This window comes from Armigeres subalbatus, chromosome 3 (assembly GCF_024139115.2).
Source record: "Armigeres subalbatus isolate Guangzhou_Male chromosome 3, GZ_Asu_2, whole genome shotgun sequence".
Taxonomy (NCBI): domain Eukaryota; kingdom Metazoa; phylum Arthropoda; class Insecta; order Diptera; family Culicidae; genus Armigeres; species Armigeres subalbatus.
Genome location: NC_085141.1, coordinates 4,102,901 through 4,124,279, shown reverse-complemented (window position 1 = coordinate 4,124,279; position 21,379 = coordinate 4,102,901). Strand labels below are relative to the sequence as shown.

The window sequence follows — 21,379 nt, the reverse complement described above, 5'->3', positions numbered from 1 at the left end:
ATAGTTTTTGATGGAATATCTAGAGGATTTCCAAAGGATTTCAGAAGGTATGCCTGAAGAATGTTTTGGATGACTTACAGAATTAACTCCTGGAGGTTTCTCCCATAGAATTGTTTAAAGTATTTACAGAAAAATGTCTAGAAGACTTCCAAAAAATGTCTGGATAAATTTATGAAATACCACCATTTTGAGTTTTTTAATTTTCTTAACACCATTTTAAGATTTTTTTTTGATGAATTCCTGGTGAAACTCCTGGATCAAATAGAAGTTTGATAATGGATGGATTGTAATCTCGTTATTTTAAGGGTTCTCTTCGTTTGCAATCTTAATTTCAGTGTGAAAATAGGGTTTTGTTTTACTTCTGTACTGGATTAGTTCTGACCTTATAATTCTTACTGCTGACGCCAAATTATGAATGAACTAATTACGTCAAAATTGTTGGTGAACCAACATTACCACTATTATGGCACCGTCATCGCTACAGAACATTTGAAACGTTCTGAAAAATAAGTCTATGTTGAAATTTTCAACAGAGTTCAATAAATATAATGTGGAAATGTTTCCAGCGTTGGAAACAGTTATGTACTCTCAAAAATATGTAGCGCCGAAATAGGGCCAGCCAATATTTTTGAGCGAATCTACGGAATTGATGTTGCAGTAATCTGGCATCGCTGTGACGCTGTATTCCTACCAGGGTTGTAAATATTCGGCAGCACTGGATGAAGGTGATGTTTTTTATATCATTTTTTTTTATTTTCTTCCTGCTTTGAAATCAACCTCACATTCCCGGAGAGGCAGAAAAGTAAACAACAGAACTCACATCACCCACTGCGCCGCGAAGATGAAATTTACCACAGCAAAATGTACACATTCACCCAGCAAATTGAAAAAATTCACCACGCGTTTAAATTATAGATAGTGGAATATATAGATGAGCGAAGATAAATCCTCTGTCTCCAAACGAACTGTCAAACGTGTCTCCAAACGAGCATGACGTCACGATTTCAATGAAAACGTTAAGGGCTGTGACGTTATATGCGCGTGTGCACGGGCAAAAAAATCGACTCAGCCATGCTTTCGCTCATCTATAGATTCTACTATCTATAGTTTAAATGGGCCACTCACAGTCATACGGTAAGGCGCGAACTGAGCAGCCGGTCAGAGCGACTTGTGAGTGGCTGAATGCGAAATTGGATAGTCGGTGTTGGAAATGCTGCACCCAGTCGCACTCACCACGGCGGCGATGAATGCGACTGCAGATTATACTGAGATCCATGTTTTTCACTGCATTGACTGTGAAATATTTCTACCCTGATTCCAACACGACTCAAAAGATGGTCGATCGGCTATCGGCGGAACAACGCCTTCTCGTCTTCCACACACTATCTTCTCTTTTCTAAAACTTCAACTTTGGTAACTTTGTAACATCCGTCCGATTTAAAACACTTTGGAAAAGTAACCGATTCTAGATTCGTCTCCCACATCGTAGGGTCATGATCTCCCTTTCCAGGTCAATCACCTCGGCTCATAGCATCGACCCAATTACGCCATTCCTTCATGGCCACTTAACGAAGGTGTTTAAGGGCAGCTGGTGTTGGATTAGAGGACTATGATGAGTGGTTGGCTGCGGTTTTATAGGGTGGTGGAGTCGCTTCGGATAAAGACGAGTTTTACCTGACTTTCTCAAACAATTCACGCATTACACTAAAATTCCACGAATTTCTCAGCAACACTCGTCACATAACATAAACCAACACTTACAACTAAGAGTATTACACTGGGGTCACTTTCTACACGGTTTATTTTATCTTGTTTTTGACGTTCGGATTTAATGATACATTCAGTTGATCTCACAAAAAATCCACAAGAAAAAAAAGAAAAATCAGGTGGTATTAAAATATTTGTGGAAAATGAGGTGACGCGTAAAAAACAACCCCAGTGTTGAAGCAAAGTTATATAAGAAATATTATATAAAAATTAGATAACTGTGCCAAGAAAAATAGAACAGTTCCCCCACGCATTTAAACCACTTCAATATTAATACGATCGCAAATTCGCTATGTATGCAAAATTCACAGTGACACATTTTGCGTGCTGAAAAAGGTATATCTGTTACCAAAAAAGGTTAATTGGTTTCGCTCTGCTACCATTCAATGTGAAATTAATTCATCGGAATCTGCGAGCAATCTAATTAAACCTGAATCGCTCTAAACCGAACAACCTTCTAGTTTAGCGTGAGGGTAAGCCAAATTCCGAGAAGGTGGGACGATTTCAGCTTAAGTAACAAACAATGTATTGCAGGTTTCGAGCTTGATGAAGGGAACGGTAGCCTAATTAAATCCCCATGACAAAGTTAAAATTTTCCATAGAACTCTCATGAGCTTTTAATAAGTAAATTAAGTTGGACGCGGGAAATTTAATTTCAGTGTTTTCAGTTAACCAGTTGGAACCATAATAAATACATATTTCAAGCTCAACGCTAAGGCCGTCGTCAGCTTTTCGTAGTTGACTTGACATATTCGAAAAATTACAAAAGCCACAAAGTAGTAGAATTAAATAAAAGTACTAAATTGGTGCCTATCAATAACACATTTTATGATAAGTGAAACTAAAGACATTCCACTTAGCGTGCTCGAAAAATAATTTTTCCAATCAATAAAATATAATAGAGATTTGATGTACAGACTGTTCACAGTAATAAAAAAAATAACTGTCGTTTAATAACATCCAAGCCGCTGTTTTTCATTTTCTAAAAATCAGTTTGATCCACTTAGTGGAGATATATCTCTATAAGGGCTACATATAGCCCTTCTACGTGCGCGTAGTGTAAGGGAAAGGCAAACAGAAGTGGAGAAAATTAGTTTCCATTAACTGTACATGTTTAAGTAATAATGCTCATAATTTGCTTTACGTTCCACTTTATTAACATTGTTCAATTTTTTAATATATGTAATAATGCTAATATTTATGGAGCGTTTTATTTTCATTCTGCAGGGAGCTTCGAGGAGGGTTGAAAAAAAGTTTCGCTTTACATGTCCCTAATAAACGTCCCCTTCCCTCATACCGAGAATAAAAAAATCAAGCCATTTTGTAAACAGCGATTTCCTGAGAGCGATTTATTCACTTTAATAATATTACTGGAGAGATCAAATTATCCCCAAATTAGATAAGGGCATTTTGGAAACTAATCGAATCACTCAAAATTATCCCAATGTAGGCCGAATTCTTTAAGGCGTCACTTTCGCCGGTGGCGAGATGATGCTGCAAAAGTATATCTAATTATAAAGTTTCATTTCCCACTGATGGGACCGTGCCAACTGATGGCGATGATTGCGACGGTGATGATAATGGGGAAGGATGATTGTGGGTGTGAGTAAACGGTTTCCGAGCGTCAAACATATGACAGCCCGGTGCTGGTCGAATCGGAGGTGGAAATTCATCAAATGGACTATTATAAATTAATTACCTACCTGATACCACCCCGGCTGGTGTCATAGTTTAGCATCCTCATGCCGTGCTTCCACGTTACGTAGCTGGTCGGCTGCGGGACCTTGCTGATGATACACTTGAGCTCGATGGTGCTGCCGGCTTTGTAGAATTTGTCCACCGTTGCGACACCTCGTTCGTCGACAATTTCCACTTTGGGGACTGGAGGGAATAATAAAAAAAGGGTATTGGAATGGGTTTTTCTCATACGATTAAAGATCCAGGTAGGTAGTTCGTGTTTAAGACGTCAGGTCTGGGCCATTTATAAATCTAATAAACACAATATTTTAAACAAATGTAAACACAGGATATAAACCAGAACATCAACGTAATTCAGAACATCAACGACGAATTGTACAATTAAAAAGAGACAGGTATTCCTGTAGGCTATTACCCTTCGTTACCTATGTTAAAAACGTAAATTATTTTATTGGGGTTTTCACTAACTGCTGCTTGATTTAGCACGTATACATGATTGAGCACGTGGGAATGTGACTTAACAATATTGTCGTCATTGGGCATTATGCCTGTGCCGGGAAGTAGAACCATTTCAAATAATTCCGGTGCCGGAGAAAGAATTGACCGGAAGATTTGTCCGCAAAAAAATGTCGAATGCCAGTAAATCGACCGAAACTTCCGGAAAGTCTGGCAAACTAATGTAGTTGGCTTTACTACCCGAAAAATAGTCGATGGTAATCCTAAACAGTAATTTCGCGGCGATCGATCCTCTGTTAACAAACACAATCACTAGGAATAATAAGCACTACGGAAAGCGAAGGCCGCTTACGAGCTCATGATAGAGAAAATTATTGAAAGGGATCTCTTAATCTTTGCATCCGCAATCTCTTTTGCGTACCCAAATTTTGATGATGTTTTAGCACTACCTCATTCATTTTTAGACCGAATTGTTTGAAATTTTTAGACATAAACAGGAAATTATGACAGTTTTATACGGTCAATCGATTGTATATGTCGGTTCATTGGTTCCGGATTTATATGGAAATTCAGCAGGGTCTGTCGGGAGACCATTTAGGACATTTTTGAATTTTTTTTGTTTGTTTTTCGTACACCATGTACCCATGTCATGAAAAAGACTTATTTGCGATGCCTCTGAACGAATTTTGAAGCATGATGGCCAGTTTTGGGTACCCTGGAACCGGTCCCAGGGCTCTAACTGGGGACATATATCCGAACACCTTCAAATGTGTCATCTTCGACATTTTTGTGAAAGATAAAATGAAACTAAATACAGAGTTCTAATATCAATTTTGACACCTTTGGATTCATAGGAAACATCCCGGGACACCCAAAACGGATTCTGTAGACCCTGTGTGATTCTATTAAAAAACATGTCATGTCAAACTTTATGATTCTTCACGAAAAAAATGTAGTATTATATTTTTTGGACATTGAGACTACTTCTGGCCATTTCCAGGAAAATCCGGAACACAAAAGAAGTAGTTTTGAAGTTTGTTTAATAAGTTTTATGTCCAACATCACCAACGCTATTAGTTGTACGCACATTTTGACTTTTCAAAATAAGATCGTGAGAAATAAAAGCATTCATGTTCGCCTCCTATCTTTTTTTTAGCATTGTTGATCAGTTTTGGGCACCCGGTTGTGTTTCGTCGTTTTCGTAGTATAGGGGAACTGCTCCGTTTTCCATCTCACTGAACATATATTCATCTCATCGCGAAACAAAGAAATACGGAACCAATTTCGTCGTTTCTTTTTGCTAACATGCGTGCTCACGGCTGAAAAAAAAACAAAAATAACAAATCAAATAGGGGAAATGACGGCTTTGGCAGGTTTTGTTGTTTGTCAGCGGGGTTTTCTATAACTAATAATGTTCAAATTTGGCCTAAACATTCTTTGCATATCAAAGAATATTGTGGCCAAGCTTCATAAAATTTGGTCAACAATAACCCCCCTGACAATAATAGAACAAAACCTGCCAAAGCCGTAATTTCCCCTACCTTTTCATTGTTGTTAGGAAAACTATTTTGAGCTTTTCATTGTTTTGTTTTTCGTGGGATGCATATCGGAGCTATGAGATGAAGTCCAGGGGCAGTAACCCTATATGCAGTTTTTTTTCCTCTGCTTGCCGCTTATGAAATTGTCCTCGTGGAACGCACCTATTTCTTTTCTTCCCGTGTTTACTTTTATGGCTGTGGGTGCGGAATTTTCAATATTGGCTACGCGTCGATCTGTGGTGATAAAATACAAGTGTCCGTCCCGTGCGAATAACACCTTGGGTCGAAGGTCACCTATCCGAATTCTATTTAGCTGAAACGTTTATCAGGCTTATAACTAATTGGTCGAATATTACGATCGGCCAAGTAAGATATTTGATTGGCGAAGCCTTTTAGCCGAACAAGTCAAATAAAAAGTGAGTGATGAGAAATGAGAAGTGAGCAGGTAGGATACACATGTTTTAAGAGTGAAGTGAGGCTTCTGTCCTCTCAATTCTGCTTTTCTTTTCTTATTTCCCACTGTGAGAAGGCAGAAAAGAGAAATGGGGAGTGGAATTTGAGCAGTGAGATGTGATAAATGAAAAATTCTAGAAGAAACATCTCACATTCCACTTCTTACTACACACTTCTTCCTTCACATTTCTCACTTCCCTGGCTGCTTACTTCTCATTTTTCACCTCTCACTTCTAATTTATTCGGAATTATATCACAACGTAAGGGATATTCTCAACTATTCGAGGCGTCGTCAACTAGACCAAATCGTCCACATGTCCACAAAAACAACTCCTCCAACATTATGGCAGTCGATAGTTTTTCAAGTTCACGAAACATATGAAGGTCTAGATTAGACAACTCATCAAATTTTGAGGCTGTCAGAACCCATGAAATCCGCGTCCAAAGTAAAATGTGACAAGTTTCAAAACAAGAGCTCTGCGTCACTTCAAACGATATACTTCAAACACAGGTAATCAGACGAAACACTGATGAAATTCCCATCGTCCATGCTCTAAGCGATCGTTCTAACATAGAGGCACGCGCATCGTTTTCCATTAGATTTACCATCTCACACTAGTGCCTTCTGTGGACATTGTCGTACTAAACAACATTTCGGGCAACATGCACGCAAGATGGCGATAAAATAACTGGGCTATGGATTTTTTTCAGGAAATTGTTCTAACTGTTACGTCTGTTTGTCTGTGCTTCAAACATGATCAGTACAAAGCGCACAAGCCATCGAGCTTGATTCAAGGGGTGAAACGCAAAGGGGCATTGGACTTAGTTGTGTGTATGTGTGTATCTTCAATCAAACCCCCACTGTCCGGCAGTGGTATTATGGAAGACAGCTGTCTTTAATAAAGTCAGCTTTAGCCCGGGAACTAGAAGGTGTTAGCTCTACTGCAGTTCCAGTGACCCATTTCGGACTGCCTGGTAAATCACGTTCAGTCCGAGGTCATTTTCACTTGCAATAAGCCCCGCCTGTTTATGCTATCATTATCAATTGGATAATGGATCCATAATCAAACTTTCGGATTATTTAATCCAGCGCGTATTTAATTTTGGAATCATATAAAAACATATTGAAACAATCTCACCAAATTGATCCATTTCCGGATAAATGAACTGAGGAATGGAAGACCACAACTAGTGTCCACGAAAAAATCACTACTCTTCCAGCGCTATTCCGAGCAATTCTTTATTGATCCATATTTTCCTGGTATTATCACACATTCATACATATTTTCACCAAATACATCCCCGTATACAAACTACACAAACGATTTCGCGCGCTCAAATAAAAATACATTCGAGTTAAAGTCACCAAACTCGTAAATCTCAAACTTCAGATAACTTAAACTTTTTTTCTTCTAGTACAGATGCAAAATATATACATCAGCCGAATCTATTTCTTGCGGAAACGAACAAAAACCGTGACAGCAAATTTAAAAGCAAGCGTCTAGGCGCATGGCTTGCTGCTATCTCCGGGCATTAGTTAGTTAACTTAGTTATGAGAAAAATGGGCGAATCATTTTTGACCGACGAAAATACATTTACGGCCGTATGATTTGTTCGGCTAGAGGTCGTGTGCTGCCAAATGTTATTTTTATTATCTTATTTCCATCCATTCACATTTATTTGCGTTCGTTTGAATGCTTTGCAGCAGTTTTAAAAAAAAAAAACAATCGACATTGATTTTTTTTCTAAGGGGGGAAAACCTATTGCAAGCAAATCGGTTAAGGCTAAGTACAAAAAAGTGTGTCTGGCATTACACATACATACATGAATACACACATACAGACATCACATCAATTCGTCGAGCTAAGTCGATTGGTATATAACACTAAAGGTATGCGATAACACACTTTTTGCTAACGAAACGAAACGAAACGAAATTAAAAATATCTATGTTGATTCGAAACGAAATATAGATTTAATTTCGAGACTTCGAAACGATACGAAATCAAGGTCTATTCAATTCAAAACTTTACGAAACGAAACGATTCTTTTTTCCGCGGATTTTTATATAATTGGTTTTACATTATGTATGTAATTCTGATTTCGTTTTTTCGATGTCAAATAACTGCTTTGCGACCACTAGAATTATAGTAACAGAAGGAGCAGTCTGCTTAATATTGTTTTATCAGAGTGGTTTTAAAGCTATGTACATTTTGAATCCGGAATCATTTATTGTATTTTGGCAAGGGATATGCAGCTGTGGAGCAAAGACCTAAGTGTTTGTGACGAATAAGACGATGATCTCGAAGCTGTACAAGGAGGAATGTCTCAAAAATCGCGGTCAACCTTCCATAAAGCTCATAAAGGTCCCGTGAAGTTTTGGCCTGATTTGGCGAGTTGCCACTACAGCCGGAAAGTCATCCAGTGGTACCGCTATAATAACGAAGATTTCATCGATAAAAACATAAATCCACGCAACTGCCCACAGCTCCGGCCCATCGAGACATTTTGGGCAGTAATGAAGCGGAAGCTTAAGAAAAAAGGAAAAAGTGGAAAACCAGCTCGGGACGCGACTCAGATGTCAAAATGTGGAAATGTGCCAAGGAAGTTGACTCCGGAGGTGTGCAACTTTTGATGAGAGGAATAAAGAAGAAGGTGCGAATTTTCACTAGAAACAAGAAGAAATGATTTGTATCAATATTTTTTCCTTAAAGTATAGTGAAATACCCTTGTTTTGATGTATAAACCTTATTTGTACGACAATCCGTTACCGAGATACAGATGATTTGATTATTCCGGATTCTTAATGGACATAGCTTTATGGCATTGAGCTAACTCAAAACCAGAAAATGAACTCATAGATTTATTTTTCTTATCTAGTGGGATACTCATTTATTTATCCACATCTGCCAGGCGTATACGCAGATAGAGAGTTGTTAACAGTTTGTTCATTAAAACAATCCTCTGCATTTTTCTAAAATGCACAAAGATTTGTATTTCAGATTGTATTTCAGAAATGTGATCGCAAAGTTTTTACGGCAACAGTTTTCCAGGTATGAAGAAATTTTTCCTTTCTCATACAAAAAGTTGCACAAAAAGGCTATCATTTCCATCCAAATTCTACCTTTTTATAGCAGGCTCGGAGACCCACAGTCTTATATACAATCAGCTCGACGAACTGCTATTAGGAGAGAAAAATAGTTTAGTAATTCAAGTGAAGTCACCATGGTAAGCGACTAGGGTAATTCGCCAAATTTATTTATTTATTTATTTATTTATTGATGTTGTTATATGTTCTGGCAGGAAAAACAAGCAGAGCTTGTTAAAAAACCTGCATCTTTTAAACAAAAATTACAACAATGTACATTCAACGAACACTTATCGGTCTAATTGAACATGAAAACTAACGCTAACTATCATTATTCCTAACACTATCAATTCTACTTTTGAACAAACCACAATTACCTGTAAAATCAATACAATGAGAAAACTCATTAAACGCGATACAAACTTCATAAATAGGATTGCTTTTTCCATAGTTTGTACGCCTAAAACAATGCAAGAGTGTTGAAAGAGCAGAAGGAACGAGAGGGAGCCGAAAAATTAATATTGCTTAAAATACTAGGTGCATCAATTTCTCCTAGTATAATCTTTGCAGCGAAAATAGCTTCAGATTTTGTACGTCGTGCTGATAGAGTATCCATATTTAAGAGTAAGCACCGATTTTCATATAGGGTCATTCCACGGAAGATACGTTAATGCACGGCGAATAAAGCGACGCTGGACAGATTCTACACGCAGACTCCACGTAACATAATAGGAGGACCAAACAATGGACGAGAATTCAAGTATTGAACGAACTAATGAGCAGTAAAGCGAACGAAAACAATATGGATCACGAAATGATTGACAAACTTTTGTGATAAAACCTAGTTGACGATTTGCCTTACTAACAATGGAAGTCATATGTTGTATGAAGTTAAGTTTGGAATCGAGTATTACTCCTAAATCCGTTACGGATAAAACTCTCTGCAGGGTCTATCGATCTGCTTACGTGAGAATGTTATTACCTGACACTTATTGAGGCTGAAGGACATTTTGTTGCGGCTGCACCAGTTTTCAAAATTGGTTAAAAGCTGTTGGAGGTGTTGTGCATCTTCAATGGAGCGAACAGTGTTGAAAATCTTAAGATCGTCTGCGTACAGCGATCTGGAGCAGTGGGGTATTCTCGTGCACACGTCGTTGAAAAATAACGCAAACAGCGTCGGTCCAAGATTGCTACCTTGGGGTACGCCTGAAGTACTGACGAATGGGGAGGAACAACATGAGCCAATTTTGACCTTAAGTACGCGGTCCCGTAGGTATGAATTTAACCAATTCAGGAGTGCGCCACCAATGCCGAGCTTGTTCAGCTTTGCTATCAGAATATCGTGATTAAGGCAGTCGAATGCTGCTTTCAGGTCTTATAAACTGCGTCTACTTGAGTTGGACCATATTACGAAGCACGAACGAGGTAAACTCAACCAGATTCGATGTTACGGAGCGCTTTGGGATGAATCCATGTTGTTTAGTACTTATGTAGTTCCTGGAACTGTGCAGCAAAGACTCGTTAACTAACACTTCCAAAAGTTTCGATGTTGAACAGAGCGACGTAATTCCTCGATAGTTACAAATGTCACGACGGTCTCCTTTTTTGAAAATAGGAAACATGAATGAAGCTTTCCATTCCTCCGGGAATGTTCCGGACGATAATGACAGGTTGAAAATGTGGCGAAGAGGATCTAACAGCTGACCTATGCATCTTTTCAACACGCATGTTGGTATGCCATCCGGACCAGGTGAGGAACTGGGTTTTAGTTTTTTCGAAGCTTTTATGATATCTCCATCGCTAACTTGTAGACTATTGAGGCAGACAGTATCTGGGGTGACATCCGTAGTTGCTAATACTAAGTCAGCTTCTGACAGGGAGTCATTGGTGAAGACATTGGCAAAACGGTTCGCAAACAGGTTACATTTATCGAGTGTACTTCGGTAGTTTCGTTGAGCATGGAGACTGGGAGACCATTATCCTTCTTCTTGCTGTTTACAAAGCTCCAGAACTTTTTGGGATTTCTGCGAAGCTCAGATTCCGCGTTATGAGTGTACCGATGAAATAGGCGACTATTTTCCCTCCTATAAATGTTACCAATTAAATGGAACTGTTTACGTGTGACAAAACATCTGTTTTTACGGAATTCCCTCAAAGCAGCATTTCTGCGTGATTTTAGACGTAGTAGTTTTGAAGTACTCCATGGAAGGCTACGTTTAGGTTGACATTTTGGAACAATGGCTTGGAGAACGTCTGATATCTTAGATGTGTATATGCGAACCGCGTCGTTAACGTTGGATGCAGTGATGGTTTCCGACCAGTCGATTTCGGCGAGACGAATGTTTAACAGCTCGTAATTGATTTTGTTGAAGTTCAATGCAGCGGGGTCAAAAGGGTCTGAGGCATACCTAAAGTTTTCAGTGCGAATTACAATGTCCAGAGATGGATGGTGGCTATCTTCGGGAAGAAGGGGGTGTACTGCGCGGTTGATAGAGATGGCTTCTTTAGCATTATTGTTCACGAAGACCAGGTCTAAAATCCTACCAAGACTGTTGCGTGACTCGTTGATCTGAAATAGATTCACCGAGTCTAAGCTGTCTATCAGGTCGCTTGCGTATTTAGGGATGGTGCCGTTGAGATGTGCAGGTCCAGCAATAAGTGAATCAGAGTTGATTGTATCTTGATACCAGTTGATACATGAAAAGTTGTAATCACCACATACGACCATCAAATCGTTATCTTTAAGAGAAGATGCAACATGTTCAACAGATTGTGCATGTGCATCAAGTACATTCAAGTCATTCTTCATATCAGGTGGCAGGTAGAAGCTGCAGAAGTAGAGGGTCTGTTTTGTTGAACGGCTAATTTCTTCGCCTATTGTTGAACGCACGTGCATTTCTTATGGGAGTTCAACAATAGGCGACAAAATTAGCCGTTCAATATTTGGCGGTTTCCCCTAATATTTATTGCAAACGAAGTAATTTTGAAAACTCGGAGACCGAAAACCGTGTTTCAAATCAATCCAACGCAAAATCAATGTTCTTCGTTTAATAAGCTCCTACAACACGATTAGATTAGAAGCAACAGATCCTGTCGAAATCCCAGAAAATTATTTTTTTCACTTCGTGTTCTCCCGCTAGCATCAACAGTGTGCCAGCATCAATACGATCGATCGCGCACTGATTAAATAAATTTCTGCTCTGCGAGGCAGAATTGTTTTAATTCGCTTTTACCCGGATTCCGGTCAGTATTATCAGTGGTGCAATTTATCAACAATGCCTTCTGAATGCGATTCTTTTGTTTTGTATTTTTCTTTGCTTCTCTTTGCATATGACGATGCCTTTCAATCAGAAAGACAAAGCACCCCTGACCTGGAATAGCTACAGGAGCATGATTAGCAGCAACATAATCAATTTTGTGCAAATAGTCAAAAAATATCACAAAATTTGAATTTATTCAAATTTTGATTGTTGTGTTGACCTCTAAACATTTTATTCTTACTTTTAGGTAAGATTTAATTTGTTGTATGCACGTAAAATATTGCATTTTGTTGTCCTTAGTGAAGATCCATTAATAACGTATCGCAAAAATTGGTAATTTTTAACCTCCCCCCCATATGTCACACTTTTTGTATGCAACATTGAAAATATTTATATGGATTGTCACAATACAATCCCCCTCTGAGCGTTACGTAATTTATGGATGCTCCCTTACAACCTTCTCAAATCTTGCGGTGCTCATCCATGCGCTTAAACCTGTTTTGAGGCGTAAACGTCAGTGAAGAAATCGGCCTTACATAAGAAAGAGGCGCTCTAAAAAAGCTCCATAAGGGCCCTTAATCCGCGCCATGGCTATGACTTTTTGTCAAAGTCAAACTGATTCATATCTGATTACACTTACATTATGAGTCTGTCGTCTTAAATATTGTATCGGATCAGGTTAAAAAAAATAGGACGGAATAGTTAAAGACATGTTTGACACGTTCATTTTCTGTCAGACATTTCTAACAAAACACTGAAGACGTTCGATAGAAGAAAACCAAATACGTATTTGTCGACTCAGAATGAGATTATGTAGTCAAATTTGTATAATATTGAGTTTTGGAAACAGTTTTATGATTTTGTTCAGCGGCGCAACCAAAATTTTTGAAACGACCGTAAGAGGCAGTATAGTTTATGTTTAAATTTGTTTCGAAATTCCATTCTGTTAAATTTCTTTAAAAACCATTTTTTTTACATCTCTCTCTCTCTCTCTCTCTCTCTCTCTCTCTCTCTCTCTCTCTCTCTCTCTCTCTATCTCTCACAGCCACTCTCTCTCACACAGCCTCTCTCTTTCACAGACTCTCTTTTTCTCTTTCTCATTCTCTCTCTTTCTCTCTCTCAGACTCTCTCTTTCTCCCTCTCGGACTCTGTCTTTCTCTCTCTCTCTCTCTCTCTCTCTCTCAAATTCTTTTTTTTTTCTCTCTTAGACTATCTCATTCTCTCTCTAACTGTCTCTCTTTCTCTTTCTCAGACTCTCTCTTTCTTTTCCTCAGACTCTCTCTTCTCTCTCTCAGACTCTCTCGCTCGCTCAGGCTCTCTATTTCTATCTCTGAGACTTACTCTTTCTCTCTTAGACTTTCTCTTTCTCTCTCTCAGAATCTCTCAATTTTTCTATCACTTCCTCTTTTCTCTCTCGTTTTGAAGCTGGGACCCAGCATGGTGCGAGGTTCGTGAGCCGGTCCGCAGCCCAGATATAACCAATTTGCTGCAGTTATGGAGTAGTAGAGATCCTCCATGAATGTTGTGGTAGAGTTCACCAAAAGGTTTTTTGTATTCAACCTGCTCCAGCTATGTAAATAATAGAATGCGTTCACAGAATATGTTTTAGGTCGTCCAAGAAAACCCTGGAGTTAAGGCCTTTGTGTCTGCACGCGTAACCAAAGATCAGCCAATTTGTTTTTCACGAAAACCCCTCCCCGCGAGATATTCGCAAGATTATCTTTCGAATCAGGCCAAAAAATCCAAAATTTGCCGAACAATAAAAAAGTTATGGCAATTTCAATTTGGGGTCAATTTGACCCCAGAGCACAGACAACGTAAGTTTTTTGAACACAGACTGAAGGTTAAAGATCATGGTTAAAGAAGGTAAAGATCATGGGGTAGAATGATGTCTCTTCTGAGAAGCATGTCAAGTCCACTGGTGGTCATGGAGAATCCTACCGAGGTGTACTTCTGGGTGTGTCTCCGACGACCAACAAGATATCGTCGGTATAAAAGGCGGCCCTTCGATCTCCTGTTTTTTTTTCTGGTAGATCCTTGATTTCCGATAAGTACTTGGAAAGAACAAAAACGACAAACGATTTCGTAGAACTCTCCCCTTGAAGAAGACTCGAAATAGAGTCGAAACGTCGGGAAAAATCTAAAACATTCGTTTTGATTATCCAAGACTGCAACGCCGTTAGAAGTAGCTCCGATACTTGGAAAGAACGTCCCATGAATTTTTTTTAGACAAATGCCAAATCCGAAACTCCTGTTGCCTTGGAAAGCTGAAATTCATAAGATTCGCCCTACGTTTTCTGCCCTGGAATGACCCATCGCACCTTCCACCGTATGCAGCCAGATGTCAACTGATTGGCATCGAAACTCTGAGACAGCGTAGGAGAAACGCGGAAGCGACTTTTGTTGCTAAAGTTCTGATTGGAGAACATCAATGTGCTTGCGTATACGTTCCGTTCTAGTGCCTTCTTCCGTTTGCCTCGACGACACCATGACTTCGACCTGAATGAACCAATTCGATCAATGATGATCGTATTCAACGAGACGTATTCGAATTTTGACTTCGATTGACAAAGTGATCGTAGAATTTAGGTTTTTAGAGTTAAGATTCATTAAGACAAACATACAATGTCGGATGATCATTATAACAACAATAAACAATAAACAAGTACAAAAGGCGTCCAGTTGCAATTGAATGCCTTAGAGATATCTAGGAAGGCAAGGTCAGCGTATTTTCCTTGCTCAAAGAGGCCCTGGAGGATATTTGCTAAAATGGTGAAGTATGAACCCGGCGGAAGGTGTGTTGTCGGAAACCAACTTTTCCATCAGCTTCAAGCTTCTCTCGTAATCGGCGATTTACCAGCCTTTTGACGACACAAGACGTCAAGAGAAAACGTTATTTTTTGGGAACCGATACTGATCAGGCTTGGTGACTTGATAGTAGGGTACTCGATTCCATCTGAGCCTAATGATTTCCCTCTGCCTCTGGTTAGTTAATCCAGTAAGTTCGGTAGGACTCGCTAGTAGTATGTTTCTTAAATTTGCAATAGTTGTGTTGCTTAATCATATTGTAAGAGTACTTAAGGACAAACCTCTTGAAATCCAAAACTAAATGCACGCTTGCAGTGAAGTAAAGTAAAGACGCAGTAAAGCTGGAATAATAAAAATGACAGTTGTGCGTGGTTTCCGTTTCGAATGGGGTGCCCTTGGCAACGCGAGTGGATTTCGGGAGGCTTGTCCTAAAGTGCTCTTACAATATTATCAAGCAACTCAACTATTGCAAATTTAAGGAACTAATAAGTAACCACTGGAAAAGTTATAGCCAAACTCGTTTCAATTTAGTTAAGGCTCAAGACTCCGTAACTCTGTTTTGAAAATTAATGACGTTATTGCTTGTTAGTATTGGTGAGGCAACTTGTACGAAAAAGTGACGAAAATTTGAGGTGGGTGGAAATGGGGTGGTAAAAGCTTGTCAGCTGCTACATAATGTTGCCAGATGCAACAAAATGTTTATTTTTGAGCATTTATGAAATATTTATTATAAGGAAACTTATTTTAAATTTCTTCGTACACCACTGGGCTTTCAACATACAGTGTTGGGGGAAGTACAGTAAAACACTTTGATTCTCTGAATATTTACATTTTATCCGGTAAAATTTCGTGCACTGAGCAGTCGAGCACACTGAGGCAGTTTCCCAAATAAATGTGAGACAAAATTAAGTCTTTTTTGATCTTCATCCGCAGACTGTTGGTTTGCTGCTGCGTGAGTCTCGTGCCATCCATCCACACTTTCTTGTGCGCAGTGCAAATAGAACAGAATCGAGTTGAATTAGGCTGTTGCACACAGCCTTGAAAGAGTGCTAGCCACAGATACTGATTTATTAGTTCTAATCTGTAAAATGAGTGAGGAATAATGAAATGTATATTTGCCACCAAAACCGGCTATACGTTGAGAAATTATTCTACGAAAACATTGATTGTGGGGGGAGAAAATAGTAAAAGTATGTGCTGTCGTCTGCTTGGTCGTGGCTGCTGCTGCGGCTGCCGTAGTTTTGTTTTTTTTTGACTGCGTGGTAGGATGAATGGTACGGTTAAATTAAATGTCAACCATTCTCCACCCAGCCAACAGAAGCTTGCATAATCTTTTCTTTTTTCTCTGGTTGATTTGGTTTAATTCGCAAACAAATCGCAATAATTATTTGATCAAATAAATCTGGCAACGATGAAATGATGATTCTTTTCTTGTATATGCATAAAGTTGTTTGCGTGTCGACTAGCATATTCGATGTATTGTTTTGATACTTCTAAGTTGCTTTGCCGAGATTTACAGCGCACTATTTCACCTAATGCGGTAGTGAATTTGGGTGTTCCGAATTTTGCAACATTCACAATACGGCCGTCAAATTTGTCTCTCACTTCAAATTTTTTAAAGCAGTTTTCGTTGGTTTTTCGACGTGAATTGAAGAAATTGGTGTTCAACATCAAATAGAAAAGTGAAAGTGAGGTAGTGAATAATGTTTAGTTGTGATAAAATCAAGAAAACGGCGAGAAAAGAACAAGTCTAGATTGCTTTGAGAATAGGTCGTATGTGCAAAAGAGAGATTCTCTTTGTTCACGCTCTCTTTCGCTAATAGAACGGCAAGTTTAGCATTTTCTGCTACATTTTCACTTCATCACGCTAGACAAAGTTATTGTCTTTAGATATCTGCCAAAAAATCCAACATAAATTTGTGTATAGCTTTGTAATAATCGAAAGAGAATGTAACCGAAGAGAGGCTCTCTTTTGCACATACGACCTATTCTCAAAGCACTCTAGAAACTTAGCACTTAGTGAAAAACTGAGTGCATGTGTATGTGTGTGTCTCGATCGTTCGGAGTTGGTGTGTGTATAATTAGTATACGAAAATTTGTCTAGGAAAAAAGCAGTTTTAAGCGTTTTTCAGTCAATTAATTGATAATTAATTAGCTAGGTGAGTGGAAAATTCATATGAAAATACCATGAATCTACGTTGACAGAGGTAAGTTGATGAATAGCAGTGAAATATTGAATTTTGGCTAAAATTGCATTAGTATTAGTGCGAATGAGAACAAAATCATCTTCATCATCAAATTGATTACGGGTTATAGAGCCTTAAGGCATAATTTTTCTTCTTATTATCCATGCTTCATCATCAGACGGAATTAATTGTATACACGTGCTCACCTGGTAGGCTCATGGGGATTCGATTACACTCGGTGTGAAATGATTTCAACTAATTGTTGATGGTCTGCTGAAACTTACCGACAACGATCAGATAAACGAGAAACACCAACGGAGGGTGGGACGAAATCTGACACTCATAGAGTCCCTCATCTCGTTCATTTGCATACTGAATCAGCAACTGCCAATCATTCGGTGCCTGATACTGCAAGGAGTAGCGCGAGTCACTGCTGTAGGTGTGCCGGCCGACGGTAATCAAATGAATGTCGTCTCCTTTTCGACGCACCCAAGTTACCTGCGAAGAACGAGATGACGCCCGCACATTAGTTTCAGCCCCAAAGCCTTGATGTGTAGAATACGTTCATACAGACACACAACGTCACACACAGTCACATTCAGAAGTTCAAATGAAAATGTTTCACAAATTAGGCTTCTTGAGTTAATTGCGCTTCAAAGAAGCTGAGCAGAGCATGTTGGTTGTAATAAAATGTACGTACGGTTCGTTCCCTCAGATCGTTTACGCGACAGTGCAGATACACGTCGTTGCCGAGCTGCGTGGTTACGTTGGCCGTCATGTTCGTTTCGTCGAAAAACGGATACGGGTCATGGGTGGTGCTTTCCTCCGATTCCTCCTCGATGTCGTCATCCGGCAGGTCGGTGTACGGCGGGGCGATGTCTTGCCAGAAGTGTCGCGGTATTGTTTTGAAAGTGTTATCATTGAGCCCGATTTTGGCGACTGGCAGCGAAAAGGGGTTTGGATACGCGTGAAACGGGGTAGAGAAAAAAAAACGGAGGATTATTCTCAGCAAAACAACACACGGTGTGCACATAATCGTTGAAAGCTTATTAATTCTTCACCTGAAACTTTTTTGAGAATTTGCAAATATGTTTGTCATTGAGGGAATTGAAAGCATAAGCTTACACAATTTAAATTTATTTTCAACTTTATCTTTAGCAGCAAAAAGACTATAAGTCACGTGTGTATCGATGCATATGCCCAATGTGTTAGAGTCAACTCTTTAATATAGAAAATATAGAAAACATTTGGTGAGAGCATCAGAAAAAAAAATGACAACAATTCGGAACCCACCGTGAGATGATTTGCATTTTCCTCGTTCGGTTTGTTTGCTTCGGCGGCATGTGGTGGGGTTGTGAGCGGGAAAATTGCAAATTGTCATCCACAAACCAAACCAACCGAAAACCGAAACCCAGACCTACCTTGTATTGATCCGGTGAGGTGGTGCAGCGAAACGAGGGTCAATATAATCCGGAACGTTGGATGCCTCATAGCAGCATTTTATAGGGACCAGCGTCCTGTTTATTATCAATCTTTTTGTTTTTATTGTTGCGAGCAGCAGATGATGGTGATGGTCGCTGCTGAGTTCGGGCAATGATTAATACTCATTTTGGATGAGCACCGTTAATGGCATCAAAACCTGCAATAAAAACAGAGCGGCATCACTTGAATGGGGGAAATATGTGAGTTTTTTTTTTCATGTGGTTTGTTCAATCAGGAGGAGATCATGAGATTTTTGTGGAGTTATTGCAAAAGCGAATCACACCAGGCTAAAAGGGAAGCAATTTCGGTAAACCTACTATGAAGTGTGAGCTGCCGGTGGCATTCGTGATTTATCATGACAAATTTGTGTGGGGAATGATTGGCATGATTGAAAGACCCCCTCCAACCGTTTGGGAACGGGTGGTAGAATTAATACTTGTTGCGACAATCCGGTTACTATGGATCAATTTGGATATTCCCCAGGGTGCATTTTTATTAAAAATAAACAAGCATAATTGATTAAAGCAGATTTACTGAAGTGCTTTATCTGATGTATAAATGTTTGACAGATTTATACAATTAGCTGCATGAAATTACAAGAGAAGTTGATTGTTTTTGATAGGCTTATGAAATGCTTGTGATTAAGGAGTTCATTCTTCATGAATTTTGATATACGGAAACAGAAAGAGCTATGGAAAGCCCTTATTAGTTTAGCAAGCGGTGTTGGCACTTGTCTGTTGTATTGAAAAAATATTAAAACATTCTTGGGGGCAACTACAAAGTCTGTCGAGATGCTCAATGTGTGTTGAATAACACTGACTACGCTCCCAAGAAAATAGGCAAAATGACGATACCAAAAGCCATTTGTCAAACAGGTACGGTCGAACATCGTTAACATCATTTCCCAACCATTATTTGTTCTAGATGTTTTCGTGCCCTTTTCATTAGACAAGAATCTTCAAAGCCAATGTTCGGAATATGCTTCTTTTTCTCCGAGAATTTTCTCAGAAAACTAGCATAGTTTTTGAAAATATCATATGTTCACAGATAGTAGGTTTTTTTTTCAATTTTCAATAATTTTACTGAGAGTGTCTTAAGTGTCCAAATTTGTGAACCAAAGCAATAGTGAACCCAAATAGATTCAAGTTGACCTCTCAAATATTTGCAGTGGCCATTGGTCATATAGTCATATATATTAGTTGTGAAAACTGATTTTTGAAAGGAAAGAAGGTGCAGGATTAAGAAGAAATACTGATACTTTCTTGTTTTGAATCGAAGCGATTGGAATGTTGAAGACAAGTGGAGGTTTATGGGCCATATAAGGAGAGTGGATATTTCTGGGCAGGAGCCGAAACTCCATCAAATTAATCTGTTCGGCAGTTTCAGAGATTGAGTTTTCAAAACGAGAAGCATCCAGAAATTTATATATTTTCAAGAAAAAAAAGTGTCCTTGTCCATATTCTGTCTCGCTTCTATTACCAGAGAACGGTTTGATAATTTGGTAAAATGTTAAGATATCATTCATCATGATTTTGTTTTTTTGTTTCATTTTGTAAATTGCGACAACGTTTCGCACTGAGTATTAAGAAATGCAACTGCTCTTAGATAATTCTATTTATCGGCTTTCCCTTTGATTCACTTCATTGATTTCAATTGATTTTGAAAAGTTGACGTGCTAGATCTTGGAAATCAGTAACTATCAACACTAAGAAACGATTAACACTAAGAATAATATATTTTCGACCAAGCTTTTTTCCTTCTATAAATCTTGAGTATGGCCGAGGTGGCTGGATAATTCCAGTAGAACTGTGAAAGTTGGTTTGGTGTTCTGAGCATCCAATACGATGCAGGGAATCTGCAACCGCCGTTGTCGTCGGCGCCAGTCATCATACTTAATTACATAATCGTGCAAGAATTTATTACAGTTGCTCCTGCGAAGTTTTTTTTTTGTCATTTTTTTACGGCAGTGCATGGACGAATTACCATCATGGCATCATTTTAAACTTTACAAAATAGGGTAGAGAACCATTTGGGCAGCACCCCCTATTCCCGTCAGCAACGTCCATTACTCGAGCGCATTACAACCGAATCACTTGGTTTTTAGTACATGGTTAGTTTCTGTCGATATCTAGTGATGTACAAACAATCAAGTCATTTGGTTGGAACGCGGTAGAGTTATTAACATTGCGGACGGGAATAGGGGGTGCTGCCCAAGTGGTCCCGCTCCCTACATTCGTCAACTGCCTTTGACAGAGGTTGACAGCGTAAAGTTATTTCATTCAGGATAGCGTTATAAATGTAACGCTAGTGGTCTTCGAGCGAGATAAGTTGTAGTTAGTGCAAGTGTAACAATTTCAGCAAAAGTTTTATAATAATTTATGAAAAAGATAAATTATTTTTAACAAATTGTGTTTTGACGGGGATAATCGAAGTATGAAAAATATACAACTGTTGTAAGTAGATATAGTATACGTTCATCGTCTTATAGGTTTTCGCTTGTTTTTCATTACTTTTGCCTCTTTTTTCTCGTTCCAGAGCTCAAGTAACGGCTCTTGATCCTAGCCTTATTTGTACACTGATGAACATAAGTATTCGTCATGTTTTCGTAGTAATATGTATAAGTTCATACGAATACTTCCGTCC

The 21,379-nt window shown here is 38.9% G+C and overlaps 1 protein-coding gene across 1 annotated transcript in view; it reads right to left on the bottom strand.

Annotated features, from left to right (window-relative positions):
- LOC134219872 (peroxidasin) overlaps window positions 1–21,379 on the bottom strand; it is a 125,622-nt gene that overhangs the window by 36,064 nt on the left and 68,179 nt on the right. Inside the window, exons 2-5 of the mRNA XM_062698759.1 lie at window positions 18,676–18,893; window positions 17,955–18,193; window positions 17,539–17,752; window positions 3,471–3,648 (exon numbers count right to left, since the gene is read on the bottom strand). Coding sequence (XP_062554743.1) covers window positions 3,471–3,648; window positions 17,539–17,752; window positions 17,955–18,193; window positions 18,676–18,745 — 701 coding nt within the window. The 5' untranslated portion in view covers window positions 18,746–18,893. The remainder of the gene's footprint in view (window positions 1–3,470; window positions 3,649–17,538; window positions 17,753–17,954; window positions 18,194–18,675; window positions 18,894–21,379) is intronic.